Source organism: Aureococcus anophagefferens (assembly GCF_000186865.1).
Source record: "Aureococcus anophagefferens unplaced genomic scaffold AURANscaffold_20, whole genome shotgun sequence".
NCBI lineage: Eukaryota > Pelagophyceae > Pelagomonadales > Pelagomonadaceae > Aureococcus > Aureococcus anophagefferens.
Window position 1 is genome coordinate 85,506 of NW_008705580.1, and position 15,455 is coordinate 100,960.

At 72.6% G+C, this 15,455-nt stretch overlaps 3 protein-coding genes across 3 annotated transcripts in view; 1 reads left to right on the plus strand and 2 right to left on the minus strand.

Moving 5' to 3' along the window:
- Nucleotides 1-3,400, minus strand: part of AURANDRAFT_66138 (hypothetical protein) — a gene marked incomplete at both ends in the record, with an annotated part of 7,375 nt that extends 3,975 nt beyond the window's left edge. Inside the window, 4 exons of the mRNA XM_009041388.1 lie at nt 61-726; nt 807-1,008; nt 1,030-1,758; nt 1,857-3,400. Coding sequence (XP_009039636.1) covers nt 61-726; nt 807-1,008; nt 1,030-1,758; nt 1,857-3,400 — 3,141 coding nt within the window. The remainder of the gene's footprint in view (nt 1-60; nt 727-806; nt 1,009-1,029; nt 1,759-1,856) is intronic.
- Nucleotides 3,401-3,722: 322 nt separating this feature from the next.
- On the plus strand, nt 3,723-4,052 carry AURANDRAFT_30278 (hypothetical protein; the record flags this gene model as incomplete). Its single annotated transcript, XM_009041263.1, has 1 exon — nt 3,723-4,052. One exon carries the CDS (start codon nt 3,723-3,725, stop codon nt 4,050-4,052), a length of 330 nt encoding a protein of 109 aa, XP_009039511.1.
- Nucleotides 4,049-5,783, minus strand: AURANDRAFT_66139 (hypothetical protein; the record flags this gene model as incomplete). Its single annotated transcript, XM_009041387.1, has 2 exons — nt 4,049-4,705; nt 5,523-5,783. 2 exons carry the CDS (start codon nt 5,781-5,783, stop codon nt 4,049-4,051), a joined length of 918 nt encoding a protein of 305 aa, XP_009039635.1.
- Between the last annotated feature and the right edge of the window lie 9,672 nt (nt 5,784-15,455).

Here is a 15,455-nt window from a genome sequence, read left to right on the forward strand (position 1 = left end):
CGGCGACGCCGTCCGCGCGGGCGCGCGGGCGTCGCCGTCGCCGTCGCCGTCGCCGAAGACGTCGTCGTCGTCGCCGCCGCCGTCGTCGTCGTCGTAGATGGGCTCGTCGTCGTAGCCGTCGTCGCGCTCGTCGTCGTCGTAGGGCTCGTCCTCGAGGCGCTGGTCGTCGTCGTCGTCGTAGGCCGTGCCGTCGTCGCTCTCGAGGCCCTCGTCCGCGCCGACGCCGACGCCGTCCGACGAGAGGTACTGCCGGGTCCCGATGACGAACGGCAGCGGCCGCGAGTTGTAGACGTCCTCGGCCTCGTCGCCGCCGTCCTCGACCTCGCCGCCGTCGTCGAAGAAGACCTTCTGCTTCAAGGCGACGAGGCCCAGGGCCAGCGCGCCGCTCCACCGGGACCGCGCGCCGTCGTCGTCGGCCGGCGCCGCCGGCGCGTCGGCCGCGGCGCCGGCGGCGCCGGGGTCCTCCTCGTAGACGCGGTTCTCGACGAACTGCGTGTTGCAGAGCATGAGGAAGCCGTTGAAGGCGTTCTTCGCGCCGACCTCGGCCTCCCGCGCCTCCTTGGCCAGGGAGCCGAGGCTGTCGTTGACGGCCTTGGTGCGCGCCGTCATCGACGCCGCGAGGGTCCGCAGCTGCTCCAGGAGGGCCGCGTCGTCCTCGAGCGTCCGGACGGGCTCCGCGGGCGCGTCGAAGGCCATCGAGCCATCCACCGATGGCACTAATGGCTCCTCCATCGTCGGCCGCGAGCCAATCAAAAAAAAGAGAATCACCCGAACTTGAACCAGTCGAAGCACTAATGAGAGAGGACGAGGCGGTCGAGCGCGCGCGCGGCGACGAGGGCGCCCGCGACGCCGCCGTATTTGACGATCCAGGAAAACGCGACGTCGTCGCTCGTCTTGAAGCGCCCTTCGCCCCGGCGGAGCTGCTCCGGCGTGCCGAGGCGGAGCCAGCGGCCGAAGGCCTGGCCGCGCTTCCTCCACACCTCCGCCGGCGCGCTGTAGACGTCGATCCTGCGAGGGGCGCGTCGTCACTTTGGGAAAGAGGCGACCGGGACGCCGGGCGCGCGCGTGTTCGGGTGGAGGCATTCCCAGAACTGGCCCACGGAGAAGAAGATCGCGAGGCCCGCCGCCATGGTCCCCGGCACGCGGCCCGCGTAGATCCGCCGCAGGTGGTCGCGGGCGAGCATGGCGTCGAGCACGTAGAAGAGCGTCGGCGACGAGTGGACCCAGCCGATGAAGCTCGACACGCCGAACTCCGTGGCGGGCTCCTTCTGCGCTCGCAACAGGACGTCGTTGGGCACGCAGCCGCCGCAGGCCGCCGCCACGAGAAACCCGAAATACACGCTGTAGGCCGCGAAGAAGCCCGCGGCGTGCGCGACGCCCGCGACGCGGTCGAGCGCCGGGTCCGCGGTCGCGCCGACGGCGAAGTACTGCACGTGGAACCACAGGCACCAGTTCGTGAGGAACGTCATCGCGTCGCGGCCGTACAGCATGGAGCAGAAGAGCGCCAGGTAGGTCTGGAAGGCCAGGAGGCGCACGAGCTGCGCGGCGACGTCGCTCGTGACGTCGAAGCTTCCGAGGAACCGGAGCGCGAGGTACGCGATTCCCGCATAACAAGCCGCGATCTTGCAGCCCGTGACGCGCGAGATGAAGCCGCAGCCGCCGGCGTACGTCACGAAGACGATGGCCGCGTAGAGCTGCAGCGACCCGGCGCTCGCGTCGTCGAACATCGTGTGCGCGCGGGGCTGCCGCAAAGACGAGCTCGGTGCAAGAATGGTGCTCGGATGCTTCTTGCGGTTCAGCTTGAAGCGCGCCGGCCTCAAGCAACCTTGAAAAGCAACCCCTAGGGCTTACGGCACCGCGCCCCCCGCTCCCGCTCGGCCTTGGCCGCGGCGTCGTAGAAGGCCGCGTCCTCGGCGCTGGCGGCGACGAAGGCCGCCTCGCGGCGCGCGTGGCGCGCGGCGTCCGCGTCCTTGCGGCGCACGAGCGTCGCGCCGCCCGCGTGGCGCATCTGCTTGGCGACGCCGCGGTCGTCGGAGAGGCGCCGCGCGGTCTTGACGTGGGCGCCGAGGCGGAGGAAGTGGGACGGGAGCGCGCGCTCGAGCTCCGCGACCGTCGCGGCGGGCGCCGCGCCGAGGACGACGACCGCGTCCGCGGCGCGCCGGAACGCGGCGTCCGCGGCGCGCTCGCCGGCGCGCGCGCCGCAGCCGCCGCCGCAGAACCAGTTCACGTCGGCGTCGGGCGCGAGGCCCAGGGACGCCTCGAAGCAGTCGCCGCGCGCGGCGGCGAGGCACCGGTCGAGCTCGTCGAGGACGCGCGGCGACGCGCGCGCGGCCGCCGCGCGGTAGCGGTCCCGCGGGTGGCGCGCGATGGCGACGACGACGGGCGGCCGGCCGCCGGCGGCCGCCGGCGCCGGCGCCGGCGGCGGGAAGGCGCCCAGAATGACGACGGCGTACTTGTTCGACCGCGCGACGCAGTCGTCGGCGGCGGACGCGTTCCGCGCGTCGAGGCTCCCGCACACGGAGAAGTCGTTGTCGACCTTGAGCTTGCCCATGGCGTCGGCGATGCGCCGCGTCGCCGCGCCGGCGCCCGGCGGCGCGAGGTAGAGCACGACGCGGTGCGCGCCGCTCAGCGTCGGGCAGTCGCCCGCCGCGCGCGCGGCCGCGGCGCCGCGGCGGCCGAAGCCCGCGACGCCGGCCTCGAAGTCGTGGGCGTGGATGACGACGCAGCCGTCGACGGAGGTGCCGTCCTTGAGCGTCGTCGCGCGGCAGTGGCGCACGTTGCGGCAGTTGTAGGCCATGGGCACGCGCTCCGCCACGAGGCCGTCGTCGCGCGCCGCGGCCGCCATCGCCTTCTGGAAGCTCGGCTGCTCGCGGCGCGTCGACGCCATGACCGTGCGGTAGACGCGCTCCCAGTTGCGCCAGAGCGCCGCGGCCGCCGGCGTCCGCGCGTAGGCGAGCACGCCCGCGGACGCGCCCGTGTGGTTCCCGCGGCCGCCCATGACGCACGCGACGTCCGCGCGCGCGGCCTCGAGGCGTCGGAAGAGGTTTTCCGGCGACCGGCAGGCGTAGGTGTCGCTGTCCATGTAGACCGTGCGCTCGTAGGGCGACAGGAGCATGCCCCGGAGCTTCTGGAGCCGGAAGCCCATCGAGTCGTGCACGTCCAGGTCGGGCATCGCGGCCTCGGCCGGCAGCACGACGTCGAAGACGTCGAGGTCGTTTCCGACGTCGCGCAGCGTCGCGGCGTCGGAGACGAAGGTGATGTTCGCGCCCGGCGACACGGCGCGGAGGCGCGTCGCGGCGAAGACGGCCTCGTCGCCGCGGTTCGTGACGAAGAGGTAGCCCTCGTCCGGCCGGCCGGAGAGGAGCGGGGCCGCCAGCAGCAGCGCGAGCGCGCGCCGCATCGTCGTTGCGTTCGAAGAGGTCCGAGGTGGGTCGTGCTGCGTTTTTCAGACGCCAAACACACGACCCATAATTTGCCACTGCAATTGCACTTCACCGAGGTGCATCGCCGACTTCATCCACTAGTCGCGCCGAGCTCCGCAGCACGCAGTGCTGAGCTCGCAGCGACTGCCAGTGTCTACCAAATGCGACGGGGTCAGATTTCTTCACATCTTCAGGCGAAATTCACGCGAAAAACACTCCTGTCGCTCGACGCTGACCGCCGCAGCCATGGCCGCCTCGCTCATCCTGCGCCGCGGCTTCCGCGCGACGCGCCTGCTCAACATGCCGACGGTCGTGACGACGATCAGCCCCGGCGACGGCGCGACGTTTCCCAAGGCCGGCGACGCGCTCACGATGCACTACACGGGCACGCTCGCCGCCGACGGCTCCAAGTTCGACTCGTCCGTCGACCGCGGGACGCCGTTCTCGTTCACGATCGGCGTCGGGCAGGTGATCCGCGGCTGGGACGAGGGCGTCATGAAGATGAGCCTCGGCGAGAAGGCGACGCTGGCGATCCCGAGCGAGGACGGCTACGGCCCGCGCGGCGCCGGCGGCGTCATCCCGCCGGACGCGGACCTCGTCTTCGAGGTCGAGCTCCTGAAGATTAACTAGAGGACCCCCTTGAGGGAGAGGGACGTCCACTCGTCGAGGACGTCGGCCTTCCGGAGCGTGACGACGACGCGGCCCTTCTCCGCGACGAGCTTGTAGGTGCACTTCGCGGGGACGACGTCGTAGCGCAGGTTGGAGATGTCGAGCTTGTAGCGCTCGACGGAGTCGACGGCCGTGTCCACCGAGGGCTTGGCGATGACCAGGGTGAAGGACCGCCGCTGGAACCGCGCGACGATGCCCGCGTCGCTGCAATTCCGCACGTCGCCGTCGTCGGATGTCTTCCGCGAGTGGAGCGCCGTCGGCGGCACCTCGACGTAGACCTTGACGTTGTCCGTGCTGTCGGAGAAGGAGTATTTGGTGAGCGGCGTCTCCGTGGCCCGGCGCTGGGCCATCGCGCTCACGCGGCTCTTCAGCCGGTCGATCTCCGCGCGGAGCGCGGCGTCGCCGGCCGCGGGGCTCGACGCCTCGGCGGCCTCGCCGTGCTCCGGGTCGAGGCGCTGGGGGCCGCAGCCCGTCGTGATGCCCGCGCCGGAGATGATCTTCGCGTTGTCCGGCACGGACCAGTCCTTGCTCGCGTGGGCGTAGTAGTACGCGTTCGAGCCCTTGGACTTCGTGTTCGCCTCCAGCGCCGACGTCGCCGGCGCCTCCGCGGGTGCCTGCGGCGGCTCCGGCGGCGGGCAGGAGCTGCCCCAGAGCGGCTTCGGCGCGCGCGGCATCTCTTCGACGAGAGGCTCGGCCATCGTCTCCGTTTTGTTTACGCTCGATGGTGCCGCGATGATGCAGCGATTGTTGCGGGCTCTCAAGATCGAGTAGAGCTTGCGCCGCCGCTCGACGCCACCGGATCATCATGCGCGTCCTCGCCTTGCTCGCCTGCATCATTGCGGCGAGCGCGTTCCAGCAGCCGGGCCGCCACGTCGCGCGCGTCGCGTCCGGCGAGACGCGCCGCGGCCGCGTCGCCGAGCCCTGGGCGCCGCCGACGGCGCTCCACGCCAAGGTGCCCGAGGACATCCGCCCCCAGCCGGGGAACACGGACGAGGGGCCGGGCCTCGGCGTGCGCGTGCTCGCGCCGCCGCTCGCGCTCCTCGCCATCATCCTCGTCGTCGCGCAGGTCGCGACGCCGGTGCGGTGAAACCGCGCCTCGCGCGCGGACCGCCTAAGTCGTAGCAACCGTGGTGGAAGCGGCTTAGTCGTCGCCGGCCGGCCGCCGGTGCGGGCCTCGGCCGTCGCCGGGGAACGTGGTTCGGTGCCGCCGCGACCCGGTGCGGGCGGCGCGGGGGGCACGTCATGGGGCGTTCGGGCGCGCGCGCGGGTGGAGCGTGCGGTCTCCGGGGTCGCGCGCGTGGCGGGAGGCGCGGCGCGGCGGCGCGGCGCGGCGGCGACGCGTGCTTCCTAGAGCTCGTCCTTGGCGGCGGCGGCGAGCTTCGCGAGGAGCTTGATCTCCTGCTTCATCTTCTTCTGCGTGCCCTCGGAGACGAGGTCCTCGAGCTTGGCGATCTCCGCGGTGTAGTCCTGGCTCCTCCACGTCTCGAGGTAGGCCTTCTCGTCGTCGTCGCAGCCCTCGCCGTCGACCTTGCAGACCTTCATGCACTCTTTCGTCGCCTCGATCATGCGGTCCGGCACCTTGAACTCGTCGCAGATCTTCTGCGTCGTCTTGCGCTCGACGGGCGCGCCGCCGACGCCCGTCTCGGCGTTGAAGTAGCGGAGCGTCGGCCAGCCGCCGGCGCCCGGGTTCATGGGCGTGCCGTCGGGCGCGCTCCGGATCGGCGACTCCCGCAGGTTAATGTCGCCGAAGACGACGCCGGGGTCGTCCTTCATCGCCTCGTAGGCCGCACGCCAACCCGACGACTGCTTGACTCATCAGCCTCAGCCCTCGGACGCGATGAACCGCACCATCGCGGTCTTGCCCTCCTTGAGCGCGCCGGTGATGAACCCGTTGAAGTTCGACGGCGTCAGGACCGTCGTGCCCTCGACGAGCGCGCTGCCGGCGGCGTGCGCCTACGGACGGACATGAAAGGTCGTTCGTTTTCGTTTTCGTCGGGACGCTGGAGCGCGCGGTCGTGACCGTCAGTGCGAAGAGGCTCGCGCGCATGAGGCGCGCCATGGTTCTGATCGGCTTGGGTGGGTCGTCGATCGCAGCGGCGAATCGATGGCCCAGATGCCGCCGGCGGTTCAATCAGGCCAGAAGTGCACTGCAACATAGCAGCCCACACTCCCCAAAACTTCCTCCGCATCCACCCATCGATTCTGAGCGCCTGTTCGCCATCAATCTTCGACGAGGATGAGCGCGGCGGTGGCGAGCGAGGTGGCGCGCACGGAGCGGCTCGACTACCTCGCGGCCCAGGACGAGGCCCACGCCCGGGAGCGGCTCTCGAACCAGGCCCGGGCGCTCGAGGCCCAGGACGCGGCGCGCGCCGAGAAGCTCGCGCACCTCGCGGCCCAGGACGAGGCCCACGCGGCGGAGCGCAGGTCGAACCAGGCCGCCGCGGCGTCGTCCGCCGAGGGCGAGCGCGCCGCGCGCGTCGCCGAGGCCGGCACCGCGAAGCGCAAGTCGAAGCTCTCCGAGGCCGTGTGCGCCGACGAGCTCGAGAAGACCGCGACGACCAAGGCCGTCAAGGCGCTCGCCGAGGCCGAGCGCGCCGAGCGCGTCCAGGCCGCCAAGGACCGCGACGACGCGCTAGCGGCGGAGCGCGCGGACGCGCAGTCGAAGGCGCTCGAAGCGATGGAGGCCGAGCGGTCCGACCGCGTGTCGCGCGACGCCGCGGCCGCCGAGGCGGCGGACGCCGAGCGGTCCGCGAACCAGCAGGCCGCCCTGAAGGCCGCCGACGCCGAGCGGGCCGCGCGGGGGACGAGCGTCAAGAAGCCCCTCGACGGGACGGACATCGCGGCGACCATCTCCGACGCGTCCGCGGAGCTGGAGCAGAAGGCGAACCGCCGCCGCGCGTCGTCGGCCGCCGAGGAGGCCCGCGCCGAGAAGATGGCCGCGACGGCGGCCGTCGACGCCGCCTCCGAGGAGGAGCGCGCCGCGAACCAGGCGAAGGCTCTGGCGGCCATGGACGCGGCCCGCGACGAGAAGCTCCGCGACGAGGAGACGCTGGCCGCCGACGCGGCGCGCGAGCGCAAGATGAACACGATCCGCGCCAAGAAGGCCGCGGAGGCGGAGCAGGCCGAGCGCGTCAAGGAGAACGGCACGGAGAAGCGCACGTCCGCGCTCGTGGACGCCATCTGCACGGAGGAGCTCGAGAAGACCGCGACGACCAAGTCCGTCAAGGCCCTCGCCGACGCCGAGCAGGCGGAGCGCGTCCAGGAGGCCAAGGACCGCGACGACGCCCTCGCGGCGGAGCGCGCCGCCGCGCAAGGAGAAGCGATCAAGGGCATGGAGGCGGAGCGGCTCGAGCGCATGCACCAGGACGCCAAGATGACGGCGCACACGGAGCTCGAGCGCTCCGCGAACCAGAAGGCCGCGCTGAAGGCCGCCGACGCGGAGCGCGAGGAGCGCGCGTCCGAGGGCCTCAAGAAACCGCTCGACAACACGGACATCGCCACGACGATCAGCGACGCCTCGGCGGACATGGAGTCCAAGGCGAACCGGCGCCGCGCGTCGGCCGCGGCCGAGGAGGCGCGCGCCGAGAAGGTGGCCGCCATCGCGTCCGTCGACGCCGCGAGCGAGGAGGAGCGCGCCGCGAACCAGGCGAAGGCTCTGGCGGCCATGGACGCGGCCCGCGACGAGAAGCTGCGGGATGAGGAAATCATCGTCGCCGACGCGGCGCGCGAGCGCAAGATGAACACGATCCGCGCCAAGAAGGCCGCGGACGCCGAGCGCGACGAGCGCGTCAAGGAGAACGGCACGGAGAAGCGCACGTCCGTGCTCGTGGACGCCATCTGCACCGAGGAGCTCGAGAAGACCGCGACGACCAAGGCCGTCAAGGCCCTCGCCGACGCCGAGCAGGCGGAGCGCGTCCAGGAGGCCAAGGACCGCGACGACGCGTTGGCTGCCGAGCGGACCGCCGCCCAGGGCGAGGCCATCAAGGGCATGGAGGCCGAGCGGCTCGAGCGCATGCATCAGGATGCCAAGATGACGGCGCACACGGAGCTCGAGCGCTCCGCGAACCAGAAGGCGGCGCTGAAGGCCGCCGACGCGGAGCAGGCCGAGCGCGCGTCCGAGGGCCTCAAGAAGCCCCTCGCCGGCACGGATATCACGGAGACCATCTCCGACGCGGCGGCGGACATCGAGCAGAAGGGCAACCGGCGCCGCGCGTCTTCGGCCGCCGAGGAGGCGCGCGCCGAGAAGCTCGCGGACATCGCCGCCGTCGACGCGGCCGCGGAGCGCGAGCGCGCGGCGAACCAGGCCAAGGCCCTCGAAGCCATGGACGCGGCCCGCGACGAGAAGCTCGTCGCCACGGAGCAGAAGGACGCGGACGCGGCGCGCGAGCGGAAGCGGTCGCAGAAGCTCGCGCGGCAGGCGTCCGAGAAGGAGCGCGCGGACCGCGTCGCGGAGCACGGCGACGCCGTGCGCGCGGCGCCGTCCCACGCGGCCATGGACCCCGCCGCGGCCGCGGCGAAGGCCCCCGCGGCGCCCGCGGCCCCGGCGAAGGACGACGCCGAGGAGGACAGCTCCTTCGTGCTCTGCGGCAGCAAGACCGACGAGGCCGCGAGCCACCACGACATCACGGCGTCGATCTGCGGCGGCGCGACCCACGAGGAGGACAAGAAGGGCTCCAAGAAGAGCTGCAAGGCCTGCGCGATCATGTGAGCGCGCGCGCCCCGCCGCGCCCCCCGCCCCCTTTTTGCCCCGACCCCCGCTACGTTAGCAGCTGCTGGCAGCACTTGGAGCACGCGTAGCAGAGGGGCCTCAGCAGGAGCGCCGCGGTCTTGGCGACCGCGCGGAGGAAGAGCCGGACGCCGCGCGGCCCGCCGGGCACGTACGTGCCGAGGTAGTAGAGGAGCGTGACCATCTGCAGGCCCGAGCAGAGCGCCGTGTAGACGTAGCTCCGCCGCAGGCACGCGGCCCAGAGCGTCGCGGCCATCGTCGCGACGTAGGCCGCCGTGAACGGCAGCCGCCGCGGCTCGCAGAGCGTCCGCAGCTGCGCCGCGGGCCCCCGGAGCGCGGCGAAGGCGGCCATGAACAGCAGGCTCGCGAGCGTGAAGCAGAGCGCGAACTTCTGCGGCCGGAGCACGAGCACGGGCAGGCCGACGACGAAGGCGACGACGAAGAGCGCGCCCGCCGCCAGCAGCGTCGCGACGAAGAGGCGGAAGCGCCGCGTCGCCTCGACGGTCGCCTGGGCGGACTCGCGCACGTTCTCGGACGTGAGCCAGGGCGGCGTCCACTTCTCCTGCTGCGCCGCGAGCGAGTCCTCGAAGCTGTCGAGGCCCTCGTCGAGGGAGCTCACGGCGCTGCGCGCCCAGGCGGGCAGGAACGAGAGACCGTCGTCGGCGCCGTCGTCGCCGGCGAAGCCGGCCTCCTCGTCCTGCACCTCGTCGAGCCACCGCGAGAACTTGCTCATCTTTTCAAAAGTTCAGAGGACTACGAAGTCGAGGCGTCCATTGCGCGCGGCGTANACTTCGGCGCAACATCGACGCAACTTGCCGTGTTCGACAAAACTTTACGTCGGCGCGGCCGGGGCCGGGAAGCTCATGATGGCCATGTCGTTGAAGGGCCGCTCGAGGTCCGGGTCGCGGCCCGGGTCCGCGGCGACCTCGACGACGCGCGCGAGCGCCGCGGCGATGTCCGCGTCCATGTCGTCGCCGATCTTGCGCGCCGCGTAGCTCGCGAAGGAGTTGCCGACGATGACGAGGCCGTCGAGGCGCGGCGCGTGGCGCCGCAGGACCTCCGCGTAGAGCGCCATGGGGCAGTGGGGCATGAAGTAGAGCGCGCGCGGCGGCGGCGGCGGCGCGCCCGCGCCGAGCGGCGCGCCCGCGCCGACGCCCAGGCGCCGCAGGGCGTCGCGCTCCGCGGCGCAGAGGATGGGGTCGTAGGCCTCGGCGCCGACGCCGCACGCGCGCGCGGCGAGCTCGAGGAACGCGAGCTGCCACTGGGAGTTCCGGCTCTCGAAGATGGAGCCGAGGCCGAAGCAGACGACGCGGTCCGGCGCCGGCGCCGCGCGCACCAGCGCGTCGAGCGCGCGACCGCACCAGGCGCTCTGCTCCAAGGCCGCGACGCGGGCGGCCTGGTCCGCGTCCCAGGACGCCGGCGCCACGGGATCCGCGCGGTCGTCCGCGGCGTGGGCGCAGCAGCCCTGCGCCGGCGCGCCGCGGCCGCGGCCGCGCTTCTTTCGCTTCACCGTCTCCCACTCCGCCATATACGGGTTGGGGTCAGGCTGCGTCCATCGCAGTGCACGGCTGCCGCCACAGGCCCACGTTTGCCACATCAAGATCGCGACTCGCCAACGCAGCCTCGCACGTCGACGCGTCTCGTCGAGCCGCTCCTCCCAGCCCCAGGAAATATCGCAAGCATGTTCGGGCGCGCGCTCCGGTTGACGGCCGCCAAGGCGCGCTACGCCGCCGCCGCGTCGGCGCCCGTGGCGCTCGCCGTGCCGAGCGCTTCCTGCGAGGCGAACAACTCGACCTACGCCCTCGCCGCCGGCGCGGCGCTCCTGGGCTACACGGCCTTCAGCGCGCACGCGACGTCGGCCAAGTGCGAGGCGCAGAACGCGCGCCTCGAGTCCCTCGAGGTCGGCGCGGCGAAGAAGAGCTCGAGCGCCTTCGTGTTCATCAAGCCGCACGCCGTCACGGAGCCCGTGAAGGCGCTCGTCAAGGGCGGCCTCGAGAAGGCGGGCATGACCGTGCTTTCCGAGGGCCTCATCCCCGGGTCGAAGATCGATGCGGACATGCTCATCGACACGCACTACGGCGCCATCGCCGCCAAGGCCGTCAAGCTCAAGCCCGCGGAGCTGAGCCCGTCGCCGAAGGCGCTCAAGGAGTTCGAGGCCAAGTTCGGCCTCGCCTGGAAGGACGCGCTGGCCCAGGGCTGCGTCTACAACGCCGCCGACGGCTGCAAGAAGCTGGGCATCGACGGCGACGGCCTCGACGCCAAGTGGGCCACCCTCAAGCGCGGCGAGACGCTCATCAAGTTCGGCGGCGGCTTCTACTGCGGCAAGGTCGACGGCATCTACATCATCAACGGCTTCTACATGGCCATGCGCGGCAAGTTCACGGCGCCGAGTGCGGCCATCTACTACTACGTCGTCGAGTGGCCCACGGCCGCGCTCAAGTGGGAGGACTTCCGCGGCACCGTGTTGGGGGCGACGAACCCCGCGGAGGCCGCGCCGGGCAGCCTCCGCAAGCAGGTCCTCGAGTCCTGGCGGCGCCTCGGCCTCGCCGCCGAGCCGGACACGGGCGACAACGGCGTCCACGCGTCCGCGTCGCCCTTCGAGGCGCTCTCCGAGCGCATCAACTGGTGCGGCGCGTCCCTCGAGACCGACACCTACGGCAAGGGCATGCTCGCCGCCAAGATCCCCAAGGCCACCATCCTCGCCTGGGCCAACGACCCCCAGGTCGCCCTCCCCGAGGGCGGCAAGGGCTCCCTCTTCGACGCCCTCGAGGACATGGACTCCGACGCCTGCCTCGACAAGGCCGTCAAGATCAACGAGGCCAACTAGGTTGCGCGTCTCCCGCGCGCCCCCGCCGCGCCTCAGCGCGGCGGACTAAGGGCATATAGAAGCATCGGCAGCGCGAGGTTGAAGGTCAAGTTGCAGGGCTGCACAAGAATGGTGCGATGATTAGGCTTCGGGCTGCGCTCGTGTGGGCGCTCGGCGCGGCGGAGCGGCACCGCGTCGGCCGGAAGGACGACTGCGGGCCGCCGGCGCGCGTGAAAGTCCGCAGCGACGCCGTGCGCGCCTACCTGCGGGCCGTCTACCCCCACATGCGGCCCCACTCGAATCGCACGCTGCGCGCGCTCTACGACTCGCTCGACTACGTCTACGCGCCGTCGGCGGCCCGCGAAGGCCGCCTCGTCCCGAGCCGCGGCGTGCGCGGCGGCGCGCCGCCGCCGCCGTACCTCGCCGCCGGCTGGTACTACGAGGCGGCGCCGGCGCGGCAGGCGCGGTGGGTCGGCGGCGCGAGCCGGTCGCGCTGGCCGCGGCCGGCGCGCTACCGCGCGCCGCGCGCGTCGGCGGACGGCGCCTTCTCGACGGTGGGCGCGCGCTTCGGGCCCGCGCCGTCGTGGACGAGCCCGCTCGCCGTCGTCCGCGTGCCGTTCGCGCTGGCCGCCGCGGACGACGGCGCCGCGCCGCCGCGCGAGGCGCTCCTGCGCTGGCGCGCCGACGACGCCGCCGTGGCGCGGGCGCTCGCCCTCGGCGACGGGTCCTACGCGGAGGTCGAGCAGTTCGGCGGCGCGCGGTGGGCGCGGTCGGGCTGCCCGCCGGTCTGCGGGACCTGGGCGAACCTCTGGCGCGGCACGGGCGTCTTCATGCGCCTCAGCCGGCCCTTCGCGTCGCTGACGCGGACGACGGCCCTCGCGGAGATGGTCCGCGAGGTCGCGGCGCGCGCGGGCGGCGAGCGCGCGCTCGCCGCCGTCGCGGAAAACGCGGGCTACGGCGCGTTCCACGGCGCGCTCCGCGCCCGCTGGCCCGGGGCGGGCGTCGGCGACGCCCACGCGGCGGCGCTGCTCCGGGGCGACGGCTGCCGCTGCGGCCGCGACGGCGACGCGCGGCCGGCCTACGACGGCGCGTCGGACCCGGCCGCCTACGCGGCGTCGCTCCGCCGCGGCGCGCCCGAGGACTGGTGCGCGGCCGTCTGCGGCACGGGGCCCTTCTACGACCGGAAGCTGCGGCCCTGGGCGGCCTACGACGCGCTCCTCGCGGCCTTTGCGTGCCTCCTCGGCCGCCGCGCGGTCGTCCTCGCGCGGTCCGCGAACGACAACGGCTACTTCCACCAGGAGCTCGTCGACTTCGACGTCCCGGCGTCTCTAGGAGGCTGGCCCGACGCGCCGGCCGGCGGCCTGAACGGCCTGGAGTGCCTCGCGCCCTTCTTCCCCGACGGCGCCGACGACCGCGACGCGCGGCTCGCCGCGCACTGGGCCGCGACGCGCAAGTTCGCGACCTGCGACCCGACGGACCCCGCGCCCTGCGCGCGGGACCCGGGGCCCTGCCGCCTCGGGCCGGACGCGGCGAACGCGCGGGACCGGTGCCGGACCTTCGCCGACGACCCGCCGACCGCGGACCGCGCGTGCTACGTCGCCTGCGCCGGCGCGCTCGCCGAGGCCCACGCGAACGTGTCCATCACCCAGGTCCTCGCCGGCGGCGCGGCGGGCGCGGGCTGCGCGTGACGCGACGGGCGGCCGACCGGGCGTTTAACATCCGCGGGATACGTGGCAAAATTACGCCGAGCCCGCGCCTAGAGCGCCGCGGGCGCGGGGTCCGGCCGCACGTCGAGGTTGCGGTCGACGACGACGAGGCGCGGTTTCGCGCAGGCGTGCGCCGCCGCGGCCGGCGGCTCGTCGCCGCGCCGCGCGGCGTCGCCGTTGTCGCAGCACGCGAAGCACAGGTCGTAGTCGCCGCAGCCGGCGCAGGACGCGTAGACCTCGAAGCCGCGCAGGCCCGACTCGAGCGTCCGCCCGCAGCCGTCGCAGGCGAAGATCTCCGGCGGCGTGCACGCGCGGTCCATACTCGTCGCGCGGCCGACGACCGTCGCCTTGCCGAACTTGACGAGGCGCCGCCGCTTCTTCGGCCGCGACGTCGTCGTCACGGCGAGGGCCGGCGAGGGGCCCTCCGCGGCCGCGAGCGCGGCGCAGGGCGTCGCGCCGGACGGCGGGAACGAGAGCTGCCGCTTGCGGCGCGCCCGCCGCGTCGACGCGCCGCTGTTGAACGTGACGGCCGCCGCGAGGGGGTTCGGGCTCGACAGATCGGGGCGCGGGGTCTGCATGGCGGACATCGTGTGTGTTTATACGTCGTGAACGGTGAGAGATTTCACGGTTTGGATGCTGTCGTTATCAGTTCGTGGGTCGTGAGCGGGATCACACGGTTGGTGTGGGCATTACGCCGTTTGCGCATCAACGACGATTCACCAGCGTCATCATGAACCTCGACGGGGAGTTTCTTCGTTGGTTGGCTATCGATCCGAAATGGTGGCATCACTGGGCTGTGCCCTCGCGCTTCTCGTAGTATCGTCTCCGGCGGCGGCGCAGAGCTGCCCGACGAAGTCGAACGCCTTCGCGGCCCTCGCCGACCCGTCCGTCTATGACAAGGGCGTGCGCCCCGGCCGGGCCAACTACAGCGACCCCGACCCGCCGCCCGACGAGGTGCGCCCCCCCGCGCGCGCGGCGCGCCTCGACGCGCGCGGCGCGCGCAGGTCCAGGTGCGGCTCGCGATCAGCTCCTTCAAGAGCGTGAACACCGTGTCGCGGCGGTTCACGGTGCTCGGGTACTGGCGGACCATATGGCGGGACCCGCGGCTGGCATACCACGCCGGGGACGGCGCGGGGTGCTACGACACGGGCATCGATATTCTGGAGCACTACGGCGACATCTGGCACCCGGGCGTCGTCATCAACAACATGGGCGAGATGGAGTTAGTAAACTACGACGGCGTCGTCCTCTACCTCTACCCCGACGGCACACTCATCTTCACGCGCGGCGCCCCGCGTCCCGCCGCCAACAATTGCCGAGCGACGCGTTCGCGATGTAGGGCCATGCTGTCGCTCGAGCTGACGTGCGACATGCACTTCGGCCAGCTGCCCTACGACACGCACGTCTGCGCCGTCAACTTCGAGAGTTACATGGAGCCGTCGAGCGAGGTGCGCCTCCTCGCCCAGGGCGGCGCGGCCGACGACCCGGACTCGGGCATCTCCCTCGACGCGGCGTCGGAGCTCGAGCACACGACGTGGATCGTCGAGGGCGGCCGCGACGGCTTCGCGTCGCCCGGCCGACACGTCCGGAAGTGGACGTCCGGCTACTTCTCGTCCGTCGCGGCGAGCCGCCACGGCAACTACACCCAGTACTGGGACAACGTCGTCGGCGAGATCTCCTTCCGCCGGAACTCGCACTACTACTTCGCGCGGCGCCCGCGCCCTGGAGAAGACGCGCGGATCGCGCGGCCTCCGCCCGAAGCGCCGCCGTCGACCGCGCCGCGGCTCGTAGGTGAACGCGATCATCCCCGACCTCATCTTCCTCGGCTTCACCTACATGGGCTTCTTCGTGGACCGCCACGTCGTGCCCGGCCGCGTCGGCCTGCTGAGCATGACGCTGCTCGTCGAGCGGACGCTCATCAACAGCATCTACTCGTCGCTGCCGGAGATCTCGTACCACTGCTGGCTCCTCGACTATATGATCGTCTCCTTCGTCCTCGTCTTCGTGTCCGCGGCGGAGTACGCGGTCGTGTCCGTCTACCTCGCGCGCGAGAAGGCCGCGGGCGCGTTCAAGGCGGACCTGCGGCAGCACGGCGACGCCGTCGCGGAATTTGTGGCGCGCGTCGA